Here is a 26,070-nt window from a genome sequence, read left to right as displayed (position 1 = left end):
ACACTGAATTTAAATTATTTGAAGAGTTATCAAATATGAATTAATAAAACTTTGTGAGAAATTATGAAATAAGTATACTTTATAGTATTTCCATAGGATATTAGACATGGAATAGGATTTGGGGGAATATTAGAGAATAAATAGAAATAAATGAGTGTTACAAAAGAGGCTGTGGTCTTTCTGTATAGTGATTATAAGAGAACATGTGCTCTTGTACTCAAAAAAGACCTGGGTTTGAATCCCAGGGCCTAACTTACTAGACACATAATCAGAGGGTTTTGATGGAGACAAAATGAGATATGTTTAAGCACAACAGCTTACATATAGTAAGTACTCAATAAATTAAAGCAAGTATTAATTATCACAGTCTAATAATACTTGAAAAAATATATATATCAAGCTGTCACATCTTTCTACGGCCACAGATGTGCCTGAGTCAAGTTGGTACTTCTTACATTCGCACCCAATAGCCAACTACTTTCTCGGAAACTTGGTGCACAGAAGGCCATAGGGAAGTTGGAAATATCCCAACTTGACTGAGGATGTCTTGAGCAGATATTTGAGATGCCTTTCATAAAGACCCTTAGAGTAATTACCAGTTTTAAGGTAATTAAACAAAGAGGCCATTAGACTGTGGTGCCTGTAATACCTTGGTAATCTACATAAGTGCACCCGAAACCTAAACCAGAGGCAGTTCCTGTGAATGCACTGGTATCTCAGAAAACAAAATCTAATAGCAACCAATCACAAACAGCCAGCTAAGCATGCCCAAATAAGGCAACCCCTTAGGCAGTAGCCAATCAAATAATTTCCTTGTGTTGCTTCTGCATGTTCTCTATAAAAGCCCTTTCCTTGCCTCCTGTTGGTAGAGCACTCCTAATCACTTTCGGTTTGGTGCTGCCCGATTTGAATCAATGTTGGCCCAGATAAAATCTTGAACACTTTAAAAACCTCATTTTACTTTTTAACAGAAATTACTATCAGAGTTTAATTGTAGGTGTGCAAATGAGAGCTTTGCATCTAAAAATACAACCTAGTCAGTGTTCAGCATTTGTCATCATTAGGTTTTTCATACATTCAGCTGATGTCTGTCTTCCTGGACTGTCTACCCCTTTGAACCCAGTTCTGCTAAGGCCATTGTAAATAACCTGGTTATTAATTAACAGGAAAGGAGCAAAGGGAAGGCAAATGTAGGCATGCCCAGTAAAGTCTGGGTGACATAGGGACTTCCCAGGGTGGGCATGGCCATTGCAAGCACAGGAAGATTTGAGGTAAATAAATTCCTGAATGAAAGAGTTCACTCTCTTACTCTCTTGGGACTCTTGGTTGCAGGGGGCACATTCCCATGCCCTGCACTCACCCACACGGCTCACAGCCACGTGGACCCCACACACAATGGACTAATGGACTAGAACTAGCCTGATGTCACAGCAGACCCAGCTCCTCCATGGGATGGAGACCTTGGACTCTGGCTTTGCCTTTAGTTCTACTAAATCCCCAGCTGCACCTCTTCCAGGACTGGACCAAGGAAAATGGGGCTTTAGAAAAGAAGGGATGTAATTCCACGCAAACAAAATCCCTGTGCAAGTCTTAGAAAAATATTTTTTTCAGGATATCGAAAGAACCCAACCCCCAGCACCCGGCGGGGAAAGGGATCCCCTGTTTCCAACAGTGGACACCCCATTTCCAGTGATGACACTGCCATCTAAGCGTAGTGGCAGTGAGTCACTACTGCGGACAGCCGTGCGCCACTGAAGTCAGGGTAGCAACCAAAGTTTTCAGAGTTTCTGAAGAGAACAGTGAGAGGCCTCATGTTCAGAACTTGTCACCCCCAGCTCTCCGCATGAACGTGTTCCCGGCCAGAACATCTGATTCTGGCCCCGAGGTATCCCACTCCGTTTTTCCTACTTAAGAAAAACAAAGCACTCGGTGTGAAATAAACAATAACAGAATAAACACACGCAAATGTGCGTAACTTTTGATCACTAGGACCCTGTGGACTGAGCTGAAACTGCAGCTGTTGGAGTAGAGAAGAAAGTGAAGATTGTGGAATTAAAACAGAATATAATGTGCCTCCCCATGTTGGTCAGCCTGTGCTGTGTGAAGGCTTTCCTTGTGTTTGTTTAGAAGGCTGCTTCGGAACTTCTTTGTAGTGTATCACGTTCTAAATGAGTGCAAAAGAGACCTTTTTACAACGACTCAAATGAAAAGCAGAGCTGTGGGAGGGCCCCCTTCATGCTTTCACTCCGGTGCTTGCTGAGCAGCCCCTCGATGGATGGAGACGTGAAAACCAGCCGTGCGGGAGGTGCTGGGTGTCTCAGGCCGCACTTGGGGGATGAAGACCCTTCAAAGAATGTGTGCCTGGCCCCTGTGGAGATGCTTTTGATTTGTTTTTGTTTGTTTGTTTGTTTTTAATTTTTGCACTTTAAGAAAATAGAAACAGTACATAGTAGAGAAAACTCCCTGCGCAGTGGGACAGCTAAGTGGGTGAAGTACAGCAGAGAAGCCAAGGAAATGTAAGGTTGTTATTCAGGAGTTGGGAGCCGCAACTACACACACAATAAAGGGCAGCCAGCCAATAGCAGACAAGAGTGAACACACCTTTCAGCTGCCTTCACTAACGTTTTTGTCCAGAATAGGCACAAGGTCCCCTGCTAGAGTTGCTAAGGACGAAAGGAAGGACACCCGGTACCCTGTCCCTTCCTGGCCTTTGAATTGTACAGTGCAGGACTTCAAACAAAATGGATGCTGAGTAAATGTGTGTTGAAAAAGGGAGTGGATTTTTATTGGCTTGACATTTTCCTAATTTTCTCTGTAAAGTATACAGGAATTTTAGATAGAGAAATTATCTTTGGTTATGAAGGCTTTGATATCAAAATGACGTAGATTAAAGTTGTGTTTTTTACTAGAAATAGAAACCATCACATTGGTTTGGTTAAGGCAACTATGTTAGTCTGCTCATAACAAAATACCATGGATTGCAGGCTTAAACAGCAGAGAGTGGTATCTCATGGTTGTGGAGGCTGGGAAGTGTCCAGTAAAGGTGTGGCAGGGTCGGTTTCCAGTGAGGCCTCTGCCCTTGGTTTGCTGGTGGCCCCCTGCTCACTTGTGTCCTCACATGCCCTTCTGTGTGTGCACAGAGAGATCTCTGGTGGCTCCTTTTTCTTATAAGGACACCAGTCCCATTGGATTAGAGCTGTGCCCACATGACCTCATTTTTTAAAAATCTTTATTGTTGAGAGTATTACAGATGTCCCTCTTCTCCCCCCCCCCCCCCCCCGCCCCATTACCAGCTCCATCCAGTTCCCTCCCTGCCCCAGGCCTTCACCACCCTAATGTCTGTGTCCATAGGTTACGCATATATGCATATAAGTTCTTCGGTTAATCTCTTCCTGGCCCCCTTACCCCTTTCCTCTGAGATTCGTTCGTCTCTTCCTTGCCTCCATGCCTCTGATTGTGTTTTATTCATCAGTTTATTTTGTCCATTAGATTTCTTGTTCGTTTGTTTTGATTTTTAGATTCAGTTTTTGATAGATATGTATTTATTGCCATTTTTAATTTAAATTCTTTATTATTTCATGTATTACATAAGTCTTCTTTTTCCCCCATTGACCTCTCCCTGGCCACCCCCAACCCCCAGCACATGCCCTTCCCCCCCCCCCTTGATTATACTCATATGCATGCATACAAGTCCTTTGGTTGATCTCTTACCCCTCACCCTCCACCTTTTTTTAACTCCCCCCCACACTCCCTCTCCCCTCCTCCCTTTCCCGCCTCCCTCTCTCTTCCTCCTTCTTCCCTCCTCCCTCTCCCTCTCCTCTCCTCCCTCTCCCTCCTCCCTCTTCCCTCCTCCCTCTTCCTCCTCCCTCTTCCCTCCTCCTCTCCTCCTCCTCTTCCTCCTCCCTCTTCCCTCCTCTCCCCTCATCCCTCCCCTCCCCCTCCTCCTCCCTCTCCTCTCCTCCCTCTCCTCTCCTCCCTCTCCTCTCCTCCCTCTTCCTCTCCCCTCATCCCTACCCTCCCCCTACCCCTCCTTCTCCCCCTCCCTCTCCCTCTCCCTCTCCCTCTCCCTAGAAGACCCTTTAACATTTCATGTAATACTGGTTTGGTGGTGAACTCCTTTAGCTTTTTCTCCTCTGTGAAGCTCTTTATCTGACCTCACATGACCTCATTCAATCAAACATTCAGTCCATAACAACTGAAGGGGAAAAAAAGTGCTTTCATTTTCTTTGCAGCAAGCCTAAATTAAAAATTGCTTGCTCCTGAATTGTACCATTAGGTTCTAAATAACTTGAAAAATACTGTTATCATGCTTGGTAAGACTAATTAATAGTAAAATAAAAGATAAACATTTTTCTTCTTAAGATGCTGGCTTAACTGAAAATTACTTCTCATTTCCTCTAAGTCAGGGAGACATATGTTTCACAACCCAGAGTAAATAAAATTGAGTACCCTCTCCCAGTATCGGCTTCTTTCCCTGATGGACTTTTGAAGAGGATGCCCTAGGGCAGTGGTCTGCAAACTCATTAGTCAACAGAGCCAAATATATCAGTACAACGATTGAAATTTCTTTTGAGAGCCAAATTTTTTAAACTTAAACTATATAGGTAGGTACATTGTTATTAACTTAATTCGGGTATTCCTAAGCTGGCCTTTGCTAAAAACGTCCTCAATCTGAGGGTCCTCAGGGAATGTACCCCCACTTCTTCTAACGCCACTTCTTCGGCCCAGGCCGAAAACCGACTTCTGCGCATGGGCCACGAAGTTTCAATCGCACTGTACATGCGTGCCCTCACGTGGTATTTTGTGGAAGAGCCACACTCACGGGGCCAAAAAGCCGCATGTGGCTCACGAGCTGCGGTTTGCCGACCACTGCCCTAGGGAAAGCCAGCTCCACTGGGCAAAAAAGCCAGTGCACTGTTGTTGGAGCGCAGTGTTCTACTCAGACTAAATGACAAAGTGGGCAGCTCTCTCATAAGCAGAAGGAAAGGGTTATGCTACATTTATCTCTAGATAATAGATAAGCCTGTATGTCATTGTTATTCCATATGGTTTTGCTCCATATACAACTTTAACTTACTTTATGTTGTGATTGTTATTCATTTCAGTGGCTTCTAGGGTGATAAGGTTTCAAATTTTGTTTTAAACATTTACTCCTTTGCTTAATTATTGATTAATGTAGCTATTTTAAATTTAATAAATATGTATGTACACTTACACTTACATACATGCATATTAATCGTATAAAGTAAAATCCTGATCAGACCAACCTTGCCTTTATATTAATTCAGCCATTCAATTTGTGTGGGCCCTGGGGCTATGGTAGCAGAACCTTCCATTGAATAGATCCTGAATAAGCACCTGATAATTGATTCTTCTAACAGAAAGGAATCAATCCCGTGAGTCCCCTAACACTTGTTTATGTATAACCAGCCCTGTGGTAAAAGCTTGAAGTCTGGAATAAAAAATAAATAGGAATATAATCACTCATCTGGAAAGGGTTGTGACCTCCTTGAAAGATCAATTTGGGGAAGTAGGTAAAAATGCTCCCAAACATAGAGAATAGAGAGAGACTATATGTACCACATACTATAATATACACTTCTTTGAAATTGCTGAAGTTTTAGAGCAAGATGAGAAAGGGTGACTTTCAAGCCATAATATTTTGGTGTGTGGTTATGCTTTTAACTCTATTACCTGTATAATGGTGCTCATTATATTCTGACTTGGCATGGCTAGCTTACTATAAATCCAAGACCTTGAATCTCAGGTGGGTCTTTAATACTTCCAGGCAATCTTTCCATTCTTATCTAGTCCATTTAATCTTCTATACTTTTTAAAATTATTGTAAATTTTATTGGGATGACATTAGTCTACATGAACATATCGGTTCCATGTGGGGATTACTAATTTACAAAATCTGTAAACAGGACCATGTGCCCACCACCTAAATTCAAATCTTCTCCTGTCGCCTCATATTAGGACCCCTTTCTTCCCCCACCCCTTCCCTCTGGCAACCACCACACTGCTGTTTGTGTACGTAAGTTTCAGTTTTATATTCCACATATGAGTTAAATCATATAGTTCTTAGCTTTCTCTGTTTGACTTACTTCACTTGGCATAACGTTCTCAAGGTCCATCCATGTTGTTGTAAATGACACTATTCCATCCTTATGGCCGTGTAGTACTCCATTGTGTACATATACCACATCTTCTTTATCCAGTCCTCTATTGCAGGGCACTTTGGCTGTTTCCAACTCTTGGCCACCATGAATAATCCTGCAATGAACATAGGGGTGCATATGTCTTTGCGTATAAATGATTTAGAGCTTTTCGGATATATACCCAGGAGTGGGCTTGTTGGGTCGTATGGTAGCTCTATTTTTAATTTTTTGAGAAATCGCTAGACTGCTTTCCGTAGTAGTTGTACCAGTCTACATTCGCACCAGCAGTAAATGAGGGCTCCCTTTTTTCCACAACCTCTCCAACACTTGTTGTTGCTTGTCTTGTTGATAATGTCCATTCTAACAGTTGTAAGGTGGTATCTCATTGTAGTTTTAATTTGCATTTCCCTGATTGCCAGTGAGGTTGAACATCTTTTCATATCTCTATTGGCTGTTTGCATGTCTTCTTGGGAGAGGTGTATTTTCAGGTCCTCTGCCCACTTTTTGATTGGGTTGTTTATTTGTTTGGTGTTGAGTTTTATGAGTTTTTTATATATTTTGAAAATTAAATGTCAGGGCTACTGTTTGCAGATATCATCTCCCATCTGGCTGGCTGCCTGTTTGTTTTGTTGTCCATTTCTTTTACTGTGCAGAAGCTCTTCAGATTGATATAGTCCCATTCATTTATTTTTGCCTTTATCTCCCTTGCCTTTGGGGTCAAGTCCATAAAATGTTCTCTATTACCCAGGTCCATAAGTTTGGTACCTACACTTTTTTCTATGGACTTATAGTTTTTGGTGTTATGTCTAAGTCTTTGATCCATTTTGAATTAATTTTGTACATGGGGACAAACTGTAATCCAGTTTCATTCGTTTGCATGTGGCTTTCCAGTTTTCCCCACACCATTCATTGAAGAGACTGTCTTTACTCCAATGTGCATTTCTGGCTTCTTTGTCAAAAATTATCTGTCCATATATGTGTGATTTTATAGCTGAGCTCTCTATTCTGTTCCATTGATCTGTGTATCTGTTTCTCTGCCAGTACCATGCTGTTTTGATTATTGTAGCTCTGTAGTATATTTTGAAGTCAGGTAGTGCTATACCTCCAGCCTTGTTTTTTGTTGTTGTTTTTTTTTCCCTTCAGAAGTGCTTTGGCTATTCTGGGTCTTTTGTGGTTCCATACAAATCTGATGATTTCTCGTTCTATTTCTTTAGAAAATGGCTTTGGAATTTTGATGAGGATTGCATTAAATCTGTATATTGCTTTGGGTAAAATGGCCATTTTAACTATGTTGATTCTTCCAATCCATGAACACAGGATATTTTTCCATTTCATTGTGTCTTTTTCAATCTCTTTTAATAATGTTTTGTAATTGTCAGTATATATAGATCTTTCAAATTCTTTGTTAGATTTATTCCCAAGTATTTTATTATTTTGGTTGCGATTGCAAAAGGAATTGTTTTCTTCATTTCTTTTTCTGAAGTTTTGTTGTTGGTATACAGGAAGGCAATGGATTTTTGTACATTGATTTTGTATCCTGCAACTTGACTATATTTGTTTATTGTTTCCAGTAGGGTTTTTTTTTTTTGTAGAGTTTTTAGGGTTTTCTATATACAACATCATGTCATCTGCAAAAAGTGACAGTTTGACTTCTTCCTTCCCTATTTGGATGCCTTTTATTTCTTTCTCTTGCCTATCGCTCTGGCTAGTACTTCCAGCACTATGTTGAATAAGAGTGGTGAGAGTGGACATCCTTGTCTTGTTCCTGATCTTAGGGGAAAAGCTTTCAGTTTTTCACCATTGAGTATGATATTGGCTGAGGGTTTATCATATATGGCCTTTATTAAGTTGAGGTACTTTCCTTCTATTCCTATTTTATTGAGTGTTTTAATCATAAATGAATGTTGTATCTTATCAAATGCTTTTTCTGCATCTATTGACAAGATCATATGATTTTTATCCTTTCTTTTGTTAATGTGGTGTATTAAGTTGATTGATTTTGGGATGTTGAACCATCCTTGTGCCCCTGGAATGAATCCCACTTGCTTGTGATGTATCATTTTTTGGATGTACTGTTGTATTCGATTAGCTAGTCTTTTGGTAAGGATTTTTGTGTCTGTATTTTCTTCCATACTTTTAAATGACTGTGTTGCATCCTCTCCTCCTTTCTCAAATCTCTAGTACTCTCTCCCCTGCCTTTCCTCATACCTTTCTATTCCACTGAGAAACTGAAACATGAAACAGGTAGAAGGTGGCGTTCCACCCACCTCAGCAGCCACCATCTGCACTTGTCCATTGCTGCTGCCTCCTTGTCTGTTTCCAGAAATGGAGCCCTGTCTCTGTCCAAGGGCATGTCCTCTGCTTCAGCACGGGTCCCATTGATAAGAAGGGACATTGCTCCAGCAATTTTGTCCTCTGGTTCATCACCTTTTTTTCTCTGTACTGGATCGTTCCATCAGCGCAGTCACAAGTTGTTATTTCTCCTACTTTATTTATCCTCTTTTCTTGCCACCCATAATCCCATTTTTTCTCCCAATTATAGAAAAAAAATTAAGAATTGTCTGTACTCATTGTGTCCAATTCCCCTTCTTATTTGGCACCATTGATCACTTCCTGTCCTTTGGAACAGTTTCTTCCAGAAAACTACAACCTGAGCTGTCACTCTCCTCCACTGTTGATCCCTCTGAGCCCCTTTGCTAGTTGGAGTGCCCCCATGTGTGTTCATTCCCGTGGCAGTTTCCACAGACTCGTGGCTTTCAACGCCATCAATGTGCCCAAGACTTACCGCCTTGTATCGCTAGCCCCGATCATCTCCCAAACTTTCAGGCCTTTAGCACTCTTCTAAACCCTACTTGGGCATTTCATTAAAATCTGAAATTTTACAGGTTAAGATGGAACTCCTGATTTTTGCCTCCTAGCCACCTGTAGCCTTCCCAATATGTCTTGATGGGTACTCTGTCCTTTTCATTGCTCAGGCCCAAACCATTTGGCATCATTGTTGACTCTCTTTACACCTACATCAAACCTATCAGCAAATCCTGTTGGCTCAACCTTGAAAATGCGTACCCAGAATTGTACCACTTTTAACTAGCCCATTGCTGCTGCTCTAATTTAACCGCCATCATCTCTCCACCTGGGTCATTATAATTTCCAACTGATTTCTCTGTTTCCACCCAAAAAGTGCCCAAAGTCTCTTTTCAATTCAAAAGCCAGTGGAGTCCTTTTAACATTGCAGACCATATCAGTCCTCCACAGGAAACCCTTCCCTGACTTCTCATCACATAGAATAAAAGCCAAAAGTCTTGACTGTGACCTGCAAAGCCACATACCACCTGAGAGCCCTGACCTAATTTTTTGGTTTTTTTCCCTGGTTCATTCTCTGCCTTATCCTCTTTACAATTTTTTTAAACATGTCTAGCCAACTCCCAGTGTGGGGCCTCTGCACTGGCTCCTCCCTCTGCTTGGAGTTCAGATATCTGCATTCCCTCAGTTCCTTCATGCTTTTGTTTAAATGTCACCTCCTCCACGCAGGCTGCCTGTATTCCCACAGAAAACTGTACCAGCTCCGCCACCTTACTCCCTAGCTTTCCAAACCTTACTGTTGTTTTTTTATTTTTCCAGAGCATTTATCACCTTGTAATGTACTATATACTTTTTCTGTTTATTGTGTTTATTACTTAATCATGGTCTACCTCTGCCTTCTAGAATATAAACCCCTAGAAGGTAAGGGATCCTATTTACTGACTAGAGGCCCAGTGCATGAAATTCATGCACTCAGAGGGGGTGGGTCCCTTGCCCAGCCTGCACCCTCTCACAGTACGGGACCTCTTGGGGGAGATCCCCCAAGGGGATCGGGCCTAAGCCAGCAGTCAGACATCCCTCTTGCATTTCAGGGCTCTTGCAGTCCAGGACCCCTTGCTCCTTACCACCTGCCTGCAGCGAGGTGGGAGAGGCTCCCACCACCGCCACTGCACTCACCAGCCATGAGCCTGGCTTCTGGCTGAGTGGCGCTCCCTCTGTGGGAGCACACTGACCACCAGGGGGCAGCTCCTACGTTGAGCATCTGCCCCCTGGTGGTCAGTGCGCATCATAACGACCGGTCGTTCTGCCATTTGGTAGATTTGCTTATTAGGGTTTTATTATATAGGATGTATCCCAACTGTCCAGAAGTAGCTGACACATAAATGATGAATGGACAGGTGGATGGAGAAGGATGGACAAATGGATTATTGAAAATTCAGAAGAAGATTGCCTTAACCACCCCAATTCATGCTGTCTGCCCATTCTATCCCCATGGTTACTCTCTACTCATATAATTTTCTTTTACTTTATTCATTAATTGAAATTATTGGTTATCTTATGATATCTCCTCTACTAGAATATGTTATGCTATGTGAGGACAGGAACTTGAGATAATAAACATGTACTTAATAAATATTCATTAAGTGAGTCAATTCTGGAAAAGAAATTTTAATTTCTCAAATAAGTGAACTACATGTATAAATTTTATCCTGTGATGAATCGGATTGTTTGCTTATTCTGTCTGATTCAATGCTCAGTTATCAGGATACATAATTGGTTGTTACATTTTTTTGTCACTATGGTGTTTGATATGTTTTGCTACTAGAGAATTCTCAGACTACCCTAGTTAGCTTATAATAAATTAAGCAAAGATTTTTAAAAGTTCAATGACTGGCAAGACTCAATATGCTGTGGAATCTTTTGTATTTATATAAGGAATAATTAAAGTTGAAGATTTTCATTTTTATATTGGAAGGATTTTTGGTTATCACTGAAGATGGCAAAATGGTTTGAGAAGTGCTAATCAGGAGATAACTAGAAACTAAAATATTAGTATGTCATAAAGCAGATAGTACTTATTTCTGAAAGTACATCACCATCTCCTGGGTTCCTGTGTATTTCTTATGTAAGACTTAATAGATATATTCCCACTGGAGTCATGTAAAATTATAGAAGAGTATAGCAGATTTCATAGGAAATGATTCTGTGCCACAAGAAATTGGATAAAAACTGATTAGATTTTTAAGCTCTCTTTTCTGTAGTCTCTTGTTATAGGAATCTGATTCATACTTTTCTTTGAACTTTTTAAAATATTGCAGATTAGAAGTAGTTAAAATTTAAGACAAATTGATTGTATATATTAAAATATGTGTTTTCCTTTTATAGTATTAGCTTTTGATGGCTTTAAAATGCAAATGGAAAAACATGTCTACTTAGCATATTAAAATGTCTTTATATTAAGAAATGCAAAAATCAATACATGACAATTCAAGTAACTAATCATTATCAGAAGTTTATTTTCTTCTTTGAATGAATTTCATTTTGCTTTTTTATCAGTAGGTATCCTATCACTAGCATATTTTAATAAGCTGAAGGTGAGCATTTAGTTATATCTGTTAAAATTTGCTTTGCTTTTAACTCATTAAGTCATTGTTTTTTTAAAAATATATATATTTTATTGATTTTTTACAGAGAGGGGAAAAGAGAGGGATAGAGAGTTAGAAACATCGATGAGAGAGAAACATCGATCAGCTGCCTCCTGCACACCCCCTACTGGGGATGTGCCCACAACCAAGGTACATGCCCTTGACTGGAATCGAACCTGGGACCTTTCAGTCCGCAGGCCGACGCTCTATCCACTAAGCCAAACCGGTCAGGGCTCATTAAGTCATTGTTTAAGAAGAAAACTAGAAATAGTGCCATGAATTTGTGATAATTTGTTTTCTTTCTACTTCATGACTAACGAGTTTTTGTATTGTTTTATTTTGTTTTGCGAGATCATACAGTATTTTTCTTTCTCTGTTTGACTTATCTTACTTAGTATAATGACCTCAAAGTCCATTCGTGTTGCATAAGTGGTAGGATTTCCTTTTTTATAGCTGAGTAAAATTCCATTGTGACTACAAATTCTTTAACCATTCATCCTTTGATGGACACTTAGGTTGTTTCCATGTCTTAGCTACTACAAATAATGCTGCTATGAGCATGGGGGCCCAAGATATCTTTTCAACATAGTGTTTTCATTTCTTTGGGTATATTCCCAGAAGTGAAATTCTTGGATCCAAAGAGAATTTTAAGTTAATTTTCTTCTTATAATAATTGTTTTCTGACATCCTTTGATCTAACTCTAGAAGGTTGTGAGAAAATAAAAATTGCTCCTGCTATAAACCTCAGATGTATCTCTGACAGGAGCCTAGTGGCTTCCATAGGCTGGCCCCTGTGGCACTAATGGAGTTGCCTTTGGTTGTGAGGAAAAGCAGGTCCAGGGGTCTCAGAACTATCCATGAATATCCTCTAGACCCGCCCAATTAGCTCCCATATGTGTCTGTTAGTCCCAGGCACCAGTCTCTAAGCAGAGTAGACCATATGGCAGCATGATTAAGGGCAGTAAGGGGCGGGGGGGGGGGGGGGAGGTGGCTTAGCAGGCATGAATTACAATAAAGACGTCTATGAGGAGGAAAGTTTGGGAGGGTTGAGTGGTTGTTGCTGGAGGAGGTGGTGAACTTCGGAGGTCTGGCTCCTCAGCAGCATCCTGCCGTATGATAACTAAATGTAATCACCCATCGAAAGAAGTCTACCCGAAGAGCTGTTAACTGAGTAAAAATTCCCAAGCAACTGTTGAGGCCAGAGAGCCTTCGTGGTGCTGCAGAGAGCTGACGCAGCAGCTGCTCCTATAGAGAGGGACACAGAAAAGGAATCTTCCTCAAAGAGATAAACTTGCAAAGTTAGAATGCTCCCAAGGTAACTTTAAGGCTAGTTAAAATCCTTAAAGTTAGTCCACGGATCATTTTCTTTTTTTAATTTTTTATTTTATTGATTTGAGAGAGAGGAAGGAAGAGGGAGATAGAGGAAGGATGGGGAGATAGAAACATCGATGAGAGAGAAACATCAATCGGCTGCCTCCTACATGCTCCCTACTGGGGATCGAGCCTGCAACCCAGGCATGTGCCTGACTGGGAATCAAACTGGTGAATTCTCAGTTCATGGGTCAATGCTCAACCACTGACCCACGCCAGCTGGCATGAGTCATCTACACTAATAAAAGGGGAGGAACATGCAAATTGACCATCCCTCTGCTGCACCCACCAGCCAATCAGGGTGGGTATGCAAATTAACCCAACAAAGATGGCGGCAGCCATGGAGCTGGAGGCTTGGGTTGCCCCTGGCGACAGAGGAAGCCAAGCTTCCCTCTCGCCCTGGCCACTGCTCAAGGAGGGGCTGGGGGCCTGGGTCGCCAGGGAGATGGGGTGGGCAGCGCCAGACGCTGCCGCCAGATGCCACCCACTGGTTAACTTGCATACGCAGGCGCAGAGCGAAGACAGAAGATGACTGAAGACTTAAGAGGCTTGGCTTCTCCGCTGCTGCTGGAGCAGAGAAGCCAAGCCTGGCTGCGGGCCGAAGCAGAGAAGCCTAGCCTCGAGGCTTGGCATCTCCGCTGCGGCCGGACCAAAGGCCTGGGTCCCAGGTGCTGGAGGAAAACCAGTGCCGGCAGCCAGGGGAAGTAAGGCCTATTGCGTGAATCCTCGTGCAACGGGCCTCTAGTTTTCTATAAAGAACTTCGCATGACTTTCTCACGTTCTTGGAACGACAGTGATTGTGGCTTTTAGATCTCCCTATGGGGTGTCCATTGTGGCTCTTTGGAGCCATGAAACCATGTATATTTAAACATCTCAGTTCTCTTTGCATCAATAAACCATTATATGTTGTGGAAAAAAGATGTGAAGAAACAAAAGTCATACATAAATAAACAAATCATGTTTTGGCATTGTTATTGATGTATTGGGCCACAGATTGATTTAAGTCAAAGTTGTAGAAATGCATGAGCTTATAATGAATACCCTTAGTTCTAACATATAAAAACTCTGCTCATTTGTGTTTTATATTAAAGGGGGGGGGCTAATTAGGCTACAGGACAGACTACATTTTTTTGTACCAACCAGTTTGTGAGCCCTTTGTAAAATACAACTTTCAAGTATTGAAAACCTCACACACACATCTAAGTGCTCTCTAAAATTGCCATCAATGCTGCCTTCCCACCCCCCGTTGAATGAAAGGCAGTCTGAAACTGCATGAAGAACTCAGGCTCAGGAGAGAGAGAGTTGGATTTGAATACACCTCCATTACTTATGGCCCAGGAGAACTATTTTGTGCCTCAGTTTCCTCATCTGGGAAAAGGAGTTGCTGGATTAACTGAAATGCAACAATCTAGGGTTAACGGGGGGATGAGGACACATTTGTAATGCCTTAACCAATAAAGAAATTAAAGATAATGTAAAAAACAATCTATGCAGGATACACAGCACTTTGCTGGGCACCTTGCAGACTGGTAGCTTTTATCATCATAAGTCATGCCATGTACAAGATGAAGAAGGACCTGGAAGAGGAGAGCACGAGTTTCTTTACCTCTGTATCACTTACTCATTCCCTTCTTCAGAAATATTAACCCAAAACAGGCTGAGGGTACTGGTGAAAAGACACAGCCTTTGTGCTTTTAAAGCATTTTTGTATAAAGTCTGGATAATGAGATGCTACCCTTATCGAATTGGTACTTACTGCTTCATTCTGAGCATCTGTTCAGATTTAGTCCACAAGCTGACGTGTGGCAAACGTTAATTCTGTGTGTCAAAAGGAAGCTACCAAGCACGAGTGGTTTACCGATCACCCTTATGCTCTGTAGCATATGTCCATAGGAGGTACCAAAAAAAGACAAGGAATCAATCAGTTCCATTTACTGAGATGCGCTATGGCCCTGGCCTGATATCTAAAGGGGTGGGAAGAAAGTAGAAAGTAGATATTAAGGTCTCCCAATCACCTTCATATCCCAGTGATCCTGTAGCACAGGATGAATTTCAGTCTAAATCTGAATTTGGATTTAAGTACCATTCCACAGTTCAGTCATAATAGGACCCCGTCTAAGGCTCTGGGCCATCTTTATACATATGCTTTCTGACTTTCTTCCCCTCCAGCATGACCCAGCCTTTCAGACAAGCCTGGGAGGCCCTGGAGTTAGAGGGAAGGCACAGGACAACTTGAAGGGAGACCTACGACCCTGGCAGAACCCACTTCTCAGCTCACCGTTACTTTCGGTGCTGGGGCCTGGACCAGCCTTGCTTCCCTCAAGGCACAGAACACCCGTTGTGTCCCAGCGTGTTTCAGAGCTGTCTGTCAGCACAGCCCATTCTTCCTGGTGTTCCTATGAGGCCTCTGTAGGGCCACCATTTCTGAGTTCCTGCTTGTTCTTTCTTCTCAGGACTTTGTTTTACCTTAAGGAACAAAAACTAAAGAGTCAATGGCCACTGGCCTCAAGACATAAAAGCCCCAAGAATCAGTTATCATCACAAATTGTTATGATGGATGTGAGAGTGAAGGGGGGCCCCAGAGCCCTGATTACAGAGGTGATGCTGGAAATCATAACAATAAGGAGGTGTCCAGACTGAGAGTGAGTGTCTGAGTGGGGGACAGGGAGAGGCCTGATGAGAGGAAAAGCCCTGGGAGGCCGTGGCCCATGCTGCGAGTAGACCCCAAATACAGGGGTCAATGTGAATCAGGATACGTGTGATGAAAAATGATTACATGGGACTTCAAGTTGCTTAAAAACAAACAAAAAACAACGTATCTGAGGATGAGCAAAGAAAATTAGAATTAAAGAGACAGGATACTGTGAATGAAATGGTTATGGGTAAACTTCACCATATTCTCAGTCCTAGAGAGTGGGAAAGAATCCACAATGGAGAGGAACATCTTGAATAATATACTTATACTAGAGGCCCAGTGCACGAAATTTGTGCACAGGGGAGGGAGAGTCCCTCAGCCCAGCATGCACCCTTGGGGGATGTCCGACAGCCGGTTTAGACCCACCCGCAGTCAGACATCCCTCTCGCAATCCAGGACGCTGCATACACCAGTGACCATACTTTTTATACAGGTGAAAGGCATCTTGCTGTTGCATGGGCAGCTACATTTTTTTGCCCTGATTATAAAAAGTAGTACATAACATGATCCTTCTGAGGTAGTAGTACCATTTTCCCCATCTTATGGGTGGAAAAATTGAAGCCGAGAGAAGTTAAGTAATTGGCTTTGTCACACAATTGTAAGTGTCAGAATCAGGGCTGACCACCAAATGTGCAAGCCAGAGTCCATGCAAGTCATCGCTGCATCATCCTGTTGTTCAGTGTTAGAGTAGCCTTGCCAGGTTTTAATTTTTAAATCTAAGAGACTGTTCCCAATATATAAGGTAGGGTCCCTAGGCCTGGCCGGTGATCAGGGCCGGTCTGTGGGACAACCAGCGGGCGGGGCAATCGGGGGCCCCCCGCTGGCACCAGCCTTGGCTGGTGGCCTGGCACCACCTGCTGGCCAGCTCCACTCCCCGATCACCACCGCTGAGCATCTGCCCCCTGGTGGTCAGTGTGTGTCATAGCAACTGGTTGTTCCACTGGTCATTCTGCTGTTTGGTCAATTTGCATATTAGGGTTTTATTTTATAGGATTATATTTAGCATGCATCATCTGGCAGATATGAAACTGTGGTAACTAGCTTGGTATGAGGAGGGTTACAGTGGAAGATCACAGAGAAAGTCATCTGTGCTGGGCCTTTAGAGATGAGGGAGTATGGGGGGGAACATGTATTTCTGTATAGCATTTACTTTGGGTATATAGCAAGTGCCCGCTATTGAGCTCTCTTTCTGTACCAAACACTAACCTAGCCTCGTGACCTGCATTTTCTGTAATTTCTTAACAACCCTGCCAAGTTGGTGTAATTACTCTCATGTTAGCTATGAGACAACATGCTTAGTGAAAGTAAGGAATTTGCCCAAGCTACTCACCTAGTCAGTGGCAGAATAGCATTTAAATCCAGTTCCATGCAGAGTCCCGTCCTTAAACCCATTTGAATGGAACTGATGTGGAAAATAGCTTCCATGTTATACGCACGCTGTTTGAGGTAGGTAGAGCCGAAGTGAGTTCAGCAAATAAAAAATGACATTGGCATTCAGCCCCTTTGGTTAGCATCCTGAGGTCTTTCTCTCAAGCTGATAAGCTCTATTATCTTGGCTACAACTTCCCCCCCCCACACACACACACACACACACTTTGACTTTTGTCCATTTTAATTTTAGAAATATCATTTCTGAAGTAAAGATATTGAGAGATAGGGTTCTGCTGCCCCGCTTTCCTAGCTGTAAGTCCTATAAAGATGATTCCTGTATAAAGTGCCACATCTAATGGTAGCATCGTTGATTATAGGAGGTGAGCCAAGGAAAGAGGCATGTTCTGAACTGATGTCTTAATCTGAGAAAATAAAATTACTAACTTTCACCACCCTCTTACTTTTCTTTGTTTCAGTGTCCCCTCTTGCTGCTACTCCAGTGTTTAAAAAGTTGATCATTTTATAAAAGACATGAGATTTTCCATGGGCTTCTCTGTAGAGTTGTGCATTTAATATTTATGTTGCTTCCAGTGATGAAAAAAATATGCCACACTTAAACTCTGTATCCCACAAGGAATAAAAGACCCCGAGAGAAACGAAAGATCCCACTAGCATACAAAAAGGTCTTATGTCTATATTTTTATGATCAAAGGTCTTTTGAATAATGGATGAATCTAGTCATGAAAATCCTTATTCTAGCAGTAAAACTGAGTCTGATTATGACTACGGATTATTGAAAAGGGCACCCTCAGATACTGCCGGTTAAAGTTCAAAATAGTGCAGCCCATTTGAACTTAGTTTGGAACAGAATTTTTAAAAGTCTTGATAAATCAAGGCTTACCCATGCTACCTCTGGGAGTGTCTCCCCAGGAAAGAATTCTAAATAGAAAGAGGATTTCTGTGCAACAATTTTTAAAGGTAGAATACTTAGAATAGTAGGGAAAGTTAAGTATATTAATATTGTAGCTATGGGAATAAAATCTGTATTTAAAAAAAAAAATTCCAATGGACATAAGACACTAGGGGATAGGGGAGGCTAGGGGACTGTCAAGGGCGAGGGGGAAAAAAGGACACATATGTAATACACTTTGTAATACTTTAAGCAATAAAAAAATAAAAAATAAAAAATTCAAGGAGAAATGAAAACACAGCTCTTAGCTCAGTCCTCAACCCAGATAGCAGTCAGGTAGAATGGATTAATTGTGGGAAATCTGGAGATGAAGAAGGGTTCTGTATTCCAATTCTCCCTTTTTCTCCCGTACAAGTCCAGATAAAGCATTGGTTGAGTAGGGAGAAACTGCTCAGAAGAAATCCATTTGCCATACATAATGTGAAAGAAACAATGCCAGTTAGAAAAACACCTCTTTCCACTGTTTCTGAACTTTCCTAGATGTTTTTTTTTTCCCACCTGGTGGATAAACAAATATTGCCTAGATCTCTATCTCAAACACTTACCTGTAAATCAGCAAATATAGTTTGTGCTGCTTTTTTCAGTCAAAACATTGTACCTTTTGGAATTATGTCATAATTATTAATTAAAGATGTTTGGGGTGAGGGAGCAGTTACTAAGTCTTTTTCACTGAAGCCAAAGAACTGGGCATTTTATTCTCTGAGTTGTCACACTGGCAAGTGATAAACATATTTCAGTAGTTCATCTTCACCCTCATTACTTGTAGTGCTTTTGAAGAGAACAATTGCTTTTTTCTATTTGGAAATACATGGTATGTCGCTGAGTACTGACTAATAAAATGTTTAGTGATAAGAAATGAAAGTGGAAAAAACAACAATTACAACAGTTACTCGGTATGTGTTTGTATTTTGGGGGGAAATGGAGGGAACACTTGTTTCTTATTTTTTTTCCTCCCTTTCTTCCCCTCTGTAGACAAAACCTGTTGCATTTGCAGTTCGGACAAACGTCAGCTACAGCGCAGCCCATGAAGATGACGTTCCGGTGCCCGGCATGGCCATCTCATTTGAAGCAAAAGATTTTCTGCATGTTAAGGAAGTAAGGGGAATAATTTGAATTTCTGTCCACATGGGTTTTTTTTACCTTGAAACATCATTTTGTATTTCTTATTGCTGTGAAATAGTATTACATAGAGGGGCACTTGCATAACATCCACGTGAAATCAGTGCCTCTCAACTGTTTCTGATAGGAATATAACCTTTATAAAGAAGAAAGCAGTAGCAGGCCTCTTGCGACAACTTCAAGGCTCCCCTGGGCTCTGTGACCCAGAAATTGGGAGCTCTTGGAGATGGTCCCTTTTTATGCTTAACCTGTATTTTTTATTTTAATTTGAAACTTTGACTATGTGCTGTTTTCTTCTCGTATCTCAAGCTTAACCATCTGGGGAGGGTTTAATAATCATATCTATAATTCATGACCTCTCCTCTCTGCTGACAATGTCTAAACTCAGACCATGGCGCCCTCACCCTCCTTCAGGGGTTGATTTCTGCAGTGGAAGGGAGAATGGCAGGAGATGAAGTCAAGAAGGGAAGAAACAGCAAGAAACTCCCTTTCCTCCATGCCAGAAGTCACCCCCTTGCATTTAACAATGACTCAAATTCACCCTTAATTAAGGTTTATGTTGAGTCGACACTGACCAAATCCCTGCTGTGCAGAGCACTATCGAGTGGCCAGAAACCCCCTACATGGTGTTCTCAGGGTGTGAGCATGCGGCTTCCTTGGACCTGCAGAACTTACCACTGGAGTCCGGGGAGCATATGTCCTAGGAAGCATTTGTAAATTTAACTGTTCACCGCACCAGAGGTTATAAGCAAAGGAGCCTATTTAAAGAGCCATCTCATTAACATTTAAAGACAGGTGTGAAATATTGGCTAGGAGGGAAGGATAAAAAGTTTTCAGAAGTGATGGTGTGCCTTGAATCTGACTTTATGACAGGATATAAGATTAATTTAGGGTCTTCTCCTGTTGGCTGATGCTTGCAGAGGAATCTCTTTCCACCATGAGAGGAAAAGGAACCAGAATGGATATTCTCCTTTCAAATGTTCAGGAACAAGCTTGAAAAATACTACTCAATTGAAGGAAATCACACCAAATCATAAAAGTTTAGGATAAATATTCCATCCAGCACAGATAAATGTTCATCATCAGTAGTAAAGAAATCACCTGTGAACACTGTACCACACTAACTATAAACCTGTTTGCCCAAAGGTAAATTTTGCTCTGATGCAAAAAATTTCCGGTAGATTTCAGTATTTATGTCTCAGTGTTAGTATTTCTAACTCATCGGATTCTGTAAGAGGCAGACCTCTGTAACACTCTGTAATTTTTATTGGCCTCTTGTTAGGAAGGGCAGTGAATCTTTGAGCAAGGAGAGTTTAACCTACTCACAGCGACAGCAGCAGCTATGGTAGAATTCAAAGTAATCTTAATTCTTAGACAAAGTTTTCATGTTAACTAAAAATACTTCACTTTTATGTGCTTAACCCATGAACCTAAGGGTCTTCTGAAGTGTGATAGTTGAAGCATAGCTAATTGTAATTGCCATAATACAACTTCTCTGCACTGATCTTAACAAATCTGATTTTGTGTTTAGAAATTTAACAATGACTGGTGGATAGGGCGATTGGTTAAAGAAGGCTGTGAAATCGGATTCATTCCAAGTCCAGTGAAACTAGAGAATATGAGGCTACAGCATGAACAGAGAGCCAAGCAAGGGAAATTCTACTCCAGGTATGAGAAGAACATCAAGTGCTTGTGTTTAGATTATGCAATCATTCACATGCTGCTGTTTGCTGTATTCCACAATCTTTATTACATGTTATCAGGTGGACTATTGATAGACTTTATTGATGATATCACAAGTCCTGCATTTAAAAAGTTCATCCCAGCGATGGCCGGTGTGTTCAGTTGTTAGAGCATCTGACCATGCACCCAGTGGTTGCAGGTTTGATTCCTGGTCAAAGGCATGTATCTGGGTTGCAGGTTCACCCTGATCAGGCCACGTGCAGGAGGCAACCAATTGATGTGTCTCTCTTACATCTATGCTATGATTCTCTCTCTCTCTTTCTCTCTGTCTCTCTCTCTTCTTCTCCCCCCTCTTGCACTCTCTCTAAAAATCAATGGGGAAAATATCTTCAGGTGAGGATTAACCAAAAATAAAAAAATAAAAAGTTCAACCAGCATCTCATTTTCATCTGATTTGGGAGAGAATCAAATTATGTATTATAATTAATGAAAAGAACTAAGGTCATAGAATATTAAATTCAGGCTTCAGTGCAGAGGAAATTATCAAGTCCTAATCTTTCATTGAAAGTATTCTAACACTGAGCACACGTGGTGGCTAATTCATATCTCTAGCTGCCTTGCATGGCTGGAAGATGTTTTAGAGATGACATTCGCAGACGTCATTGGCAGAGAGCAGCCCTGGTGGCCTATTAGATTTCATTTTCACTTGAGAAAATCAATTTCCAGTTCTCCCTGCTAAGCACTTAAAGGGAAACTCTATATGAAACCAGTTAAAATTGCCTTTGCAGATAGCAATAAAATGAGTTATGTGATAGGCTTGGGGTGAATAACCCTTCCTAGCATTCTGGCAGTCATTTGCCTCTCCCTAAGAGAATCACTCAAAGGGTTACTCAGACTGGGTGACTTTGAAATTGAACCCCATGCGGCCAAGTCCGAGAACATGGCATGCTTCTCCCTGTGTGAAAGGATGTGACATGGGCAAGTCCTTTAATGTCAATAGCTGGCTCCTATTTTCTCTAGCTTATATTTTATTTGTTTATAGAATGATGCAAATTCTTTGTCAATGATAATGTTCTAGTGTGAGCAAGAATTTTTTTCAAGCATCTGTAACCAAGTAAAACAGGAAGATACTTTTTGGTGTGAACCATCCGTCCTCTTTAATAGTATTTCATAACTGTCAGGCTCTTTCAGTTCTGATGGATCTCTCCCTTTTTTGAGACTTCTATCCTGTATTTGACTTTTATTAATCCCTGGGTCACTGGGGGCCCTCATATTATGGGATGTATTTAGTCATAAAAAAGTAGAGGCATGGAGGTAAACAAAGCAGGTGCATTTTACTGTGGGATGAAGACCTGACACCACTCATGCCATTCCCAGTGTTCTGCTGGCTTTAGTGTGTCTCCTTCTATTCTCCATATTGATAATGGTGTCTACATACTAGTTAATAAAAGCTTATAATGCAGCACGACTTCAGTTTCCTGGGGCACAGGCACTGCTGTTATGAATTCATAGCACTGTATCTAGTTTGTTGAGGTTTGGAGTTATCTCAGCTGGGGACATTGTGTTTGTGTTTTAGTTTTTTTCAAGATAATTCCACATTTTCCAGAGTTTTCCTGTCAGTTCACTTGAGAAGAGGGTTTCATGGTCAAATGGGTTTAGGATGGTGAAAAGTTATTTGAGGATTTTTCAGAGCCTTTGGAGTTAGTACGCATTGTCAGTGGGGATGGCGGGCTGGGGATATTGTTCATGTATACACTTAAACTATCTTATGAAAACTTTCCTTGGTTCATGTTTTAGGAATAGTGTTTAGTGGAATGCTTTGAGGAAAATTTGGGATGAGCTTTTCCAGATATAGACTCATGTACCTTTCTTTGGCTCTTTCCCATACAAACTGAGAAAGAAGAACTATTTCTAAAGAGCAGGAAGGGAGAAGTTTTTGCAGAAATGGTGAAGGAAGCATGGCTTCCTCTGCCTCCCCCGTGGGCTTCCCTGGACCAGTGTTAGAGATCAGCCCGGCATCACAAGAACCTAAGGGAACAGGATGTATGTTAGAGCCTCCACTTCACCGAGGAGGAAACTGGCCAAGAGAAGCTGGGAAACCTGACCAAGGTCACAGAATGGAAAGTGGTGGAATCAGGATGGGAACTGGTCAGTTGACTATAGCCTAATATCAGGTGACCACGCTGCTGCACTGCGAGTCAGGCAGCGAGGACCTGACAGGGCAGGCACAGACAGATCATCATTCCTATTGCCAGCTGTTAGTATTCACTACAGTAGATACATGGTTTGCTATTGCATTTTTTCCCTTAAAGGCCTATACAGTCTCATATAATTTTTGCTTTGATTTTCTTGATTTCATTTTGTCCTGTTTCTTCCCCTAAGCTTTTTCCTAAATATGTGAAAATATTTTTACTCCTTTCAGAGGTTTTTATATTTGTCTTCTAATATTTTAAATAGAGTTTTGTTTTGAGAACATAACCAGAATTCAGCAGTATTTTAAAACTCCAATATATAAATTATAAACTCTGATTGAAATCAAAGGCAGTGGAATTGTGGCACAGCTCAAGAAAGTGCCATTTTTATAGAATTAAACGTTAAGGACAAATTTGCGTTCTGGACATTTTGACTATTTGCAATGTTTGTCACAATTTTACATAATTCAAACAATACTTCAGCTTTTATTAAAATTCAAGGAGAATGTAAAACAAATCCATGCTTAAACTGAAATTAGACTCGGTACTTTAGAAAAAGAAAATTCTGGAAGAAACTGTTTTGGTCCTGATAATGGGTATTGTGTAACTACCAGAGATTGTTTCTATAAATACCACTTTTTATTCATCTTACCTACTGTCTGGTATCCTTGAGAAATGTACTGAAGCATCTTTTAAGAATCTTAAAAACATGTAGAGGGCTTATGCTAGTTGCTTAACATTTTTAATGTTTGTCTTACGTATTAAAATCTCAGTATAGTAACAATAAAATTCAGCCTGCTGGTGGTGTTTTAGTGGAATTGGCATTTTTGTATTATTGCTTACATGAGTAAATATTGCACTTTGATGCATAGACACTGTAGCAAATTACTCCAACCAGGCCCTGGTTTTACTCTGATGATAAACTTTAGACAATAAGACTGTCCTGAAATTTCATGTTACTCTTTGAAGATATTTTTTCCATCTCCATTTGTGAAGGGTCATTTAGTAATATATTATTTGATGTGCTTGGTATGCTGGTAAGACACATAAATGCTGCTGTTCTCATGCTAACTCCAAACCTTCTAAGACACAGAGTCATGTCTTAAGTAAAACTAGAATGTGGTCATTCTGAAGTCTGTGCCCTTCAGATCATCCCTAAATTAACCAGGCGGAATCCTCCACATTCGCCATGCTTCAGAAATGTCCTGGACACGATCTGACCTGCGGTTCAGTGATACCTGTGACACTGTTGTGTTCCTATGTGTGCCTTTTAGAGGTTAGCAAGTTTGTGAGTGCTGTGTTTCCCTTTTGTAGGTCACTCATGAAAACCTGAGTCCTTTCGATCTTAGCACAGCAAAAATAATCAAGTTAAGGCAAAGGAGTCAGGAACCAAATAAAAAGGAAAAATAAGCTTACATTGCTTTGGAGAGTCTCTAAGATACAAAAAATAAAAATAAAAAAAATACAAGCAGAAGGAAAGCTCTCCTCTCTATACCTGTGATGCTGGCAAAGAGGAGGGTTACAGAAATCAATGGCATTCTCTCCCATCCTCCCAGGGCCTTTTACCATTAAGCCTTGAGTTTGGAACGGAGACTATTACACGGCTGTCGCAGCAGTCCAGGAATCTCCGCTGGGAAATTACTACCTGCCTCCCTGTAGAGAAGACAGATTTAAAGCTCCCTAAAAACACAATGAGTCATCCTGTTTATTGAGCAATACAAATGTTTTCATGTCTGAAATAAGTGTCAGAGTTAACATAAATTTTTGCTTTACTCCAGTAAATTAGGAGGAAATTCATCATCCAGTTTGGGTGACATAGTACCTAGTTCCAGAAAATCTACACCTCCATCATCTGGTAAGTAGGTGCTGAGTGCTGAACAATTGCACACTGCATTCCATGCTATCCTCAGTCTTACTTAGTTGTGTGAATGTACATATTCTGAATCCCTGTGGGAATCCTAGAAATGTTCAAAGGAATCAGAGATAAGAATGCCCATATGCAGTTATGAAGAATCTGGAGAATTTTACTTTCTGGCTCTGGGGGAAAAACAAACCCCCCAAAAAAGGAAATGTGTCAATGTGTTCATGGTCAGTTGCTTAAATGATCAAAGTGATGAACGTATTTAGCTTTTATTCCTAGCCTCCACCATGGTGCCCATTGTCACGCCCATTGACAGCCACAGTGCAGCCACAGTGAAGATGCAATGTAGGCCTGAATGTTAAGAAAGAGAAGAAGCATTAAAACTTTGGAAAGGAATATAAAATGAGGGAATGATAGCCCTGACGTACTCAGCAGGCTCTGTGGAAGATGTGGAAGATGTATAGAAGTACCAAAAAAGCATAAAAATTCTTGTAGGAAGAGTGGCTTCTGTTTTTGGGGTGTTTTTTTTTTTAATCTATAAAGTAGTGGATTCATGCTTAGGCTTGCTAGATGAAATAAAGGACACGCAGTTAACATTAAATTTTGGGTAAACAATGAATAATTTTTTAGTGTAAGTAAATATTACGTGAGATTTACTTATACTAAAAAAGTTGTTTATTGGTTAACTGAAATTCAAATTGAATTGAATTTTTATTTGCTCCATGTGGCAGCTCTACCATTCTGTGTAGAACTTGGGTTCCGTAGGACTAGGAGCCTAATTGGCCAAATTGCATGAAAGCCCAGGATCAGGGTCCTAGTTTGCTAAGAGAGACAGTTGAGCGCCACCGTAAGATTAGAAGGCTTGGCTGGCCGTCATTCGAGCAAAATGACTCCATATCTGATTTCTAGGAAGCTGAGAGGAGGCCAGATACAGAGAACTGCGCCTCATGAAGTTCAGGAACTAGTTGCACTATGACTGCTGTGTCTTCACAGGACTCCCCTATGACTAATCATCATACCCATTTCAGATGGTGGTGGCTTTTAGAGACCAATCAAAGGCTTCTTAGTAAAAACTATAAGACCTTTTACATGAGCAAGATCTGAACACAACAAGAAATAAGTCATTGCAGGATGCATATTGATTTCAGAAACCATGCCCTTGAAATTTAAAGCAATCCTCCGTTGCTCAAAATTGAGTAA

General features: G+C 41.1%; 1 protein-coding gene across 7 annotated transcripts in view; it reads left to right on the top strand.

Annotated features, from left to right (window-relative positions):
* Positions 1-26,070, top strand: part of CACNB2 (calcium voltage-gated channel auxiliary subunit beta 2) — a 361,380-nt gene that overhangs the window by 296,463 nt on the left and 38,847 nt on the right. For all 7 annotated transcript variants that reach the window (XM_036345615.1, XM_036345595.1, XM_036345642.1 and 4 more), the window contains 3 exons: positions 18,988-19,110; positions 20,666-20,802; positions 24,788-24,864. In XM_036345615.1, the coding sequence (XP_036201508.1) occupies positions 18,988-19,110; positions 20,666-20,802; positions 24,788-24,864 (337 nt within the window). The remainder of the gene's footprint in view (positions 1-18,987; positions 19,111-20,665; positions 20,803-24,787; positions 24,865-26,070) is intronic.

The sequence above is a fragment of the Myotis myotis genome, unplaced genomic scaffold (assembly GCF_014108235.1).
Source record: "Myotis myotis isolate mMyoMyo1 unplaced genomic scaffold, mMyoMyo1.p scaffold_m19_p_1, whole genome shotgun sequence".
Taxonomy (NCBI): Eukaryota; Metazoa; Chordata; class Mammalia; order Chiroptera; family Vespertilionidae; genus Myotis; species Myotis myotis.
The sequence above is the reverse complement of the archived record's forward strand: the minus strand, read 5'-3'. Positions and strand labels throughout refer to the sequence as shown.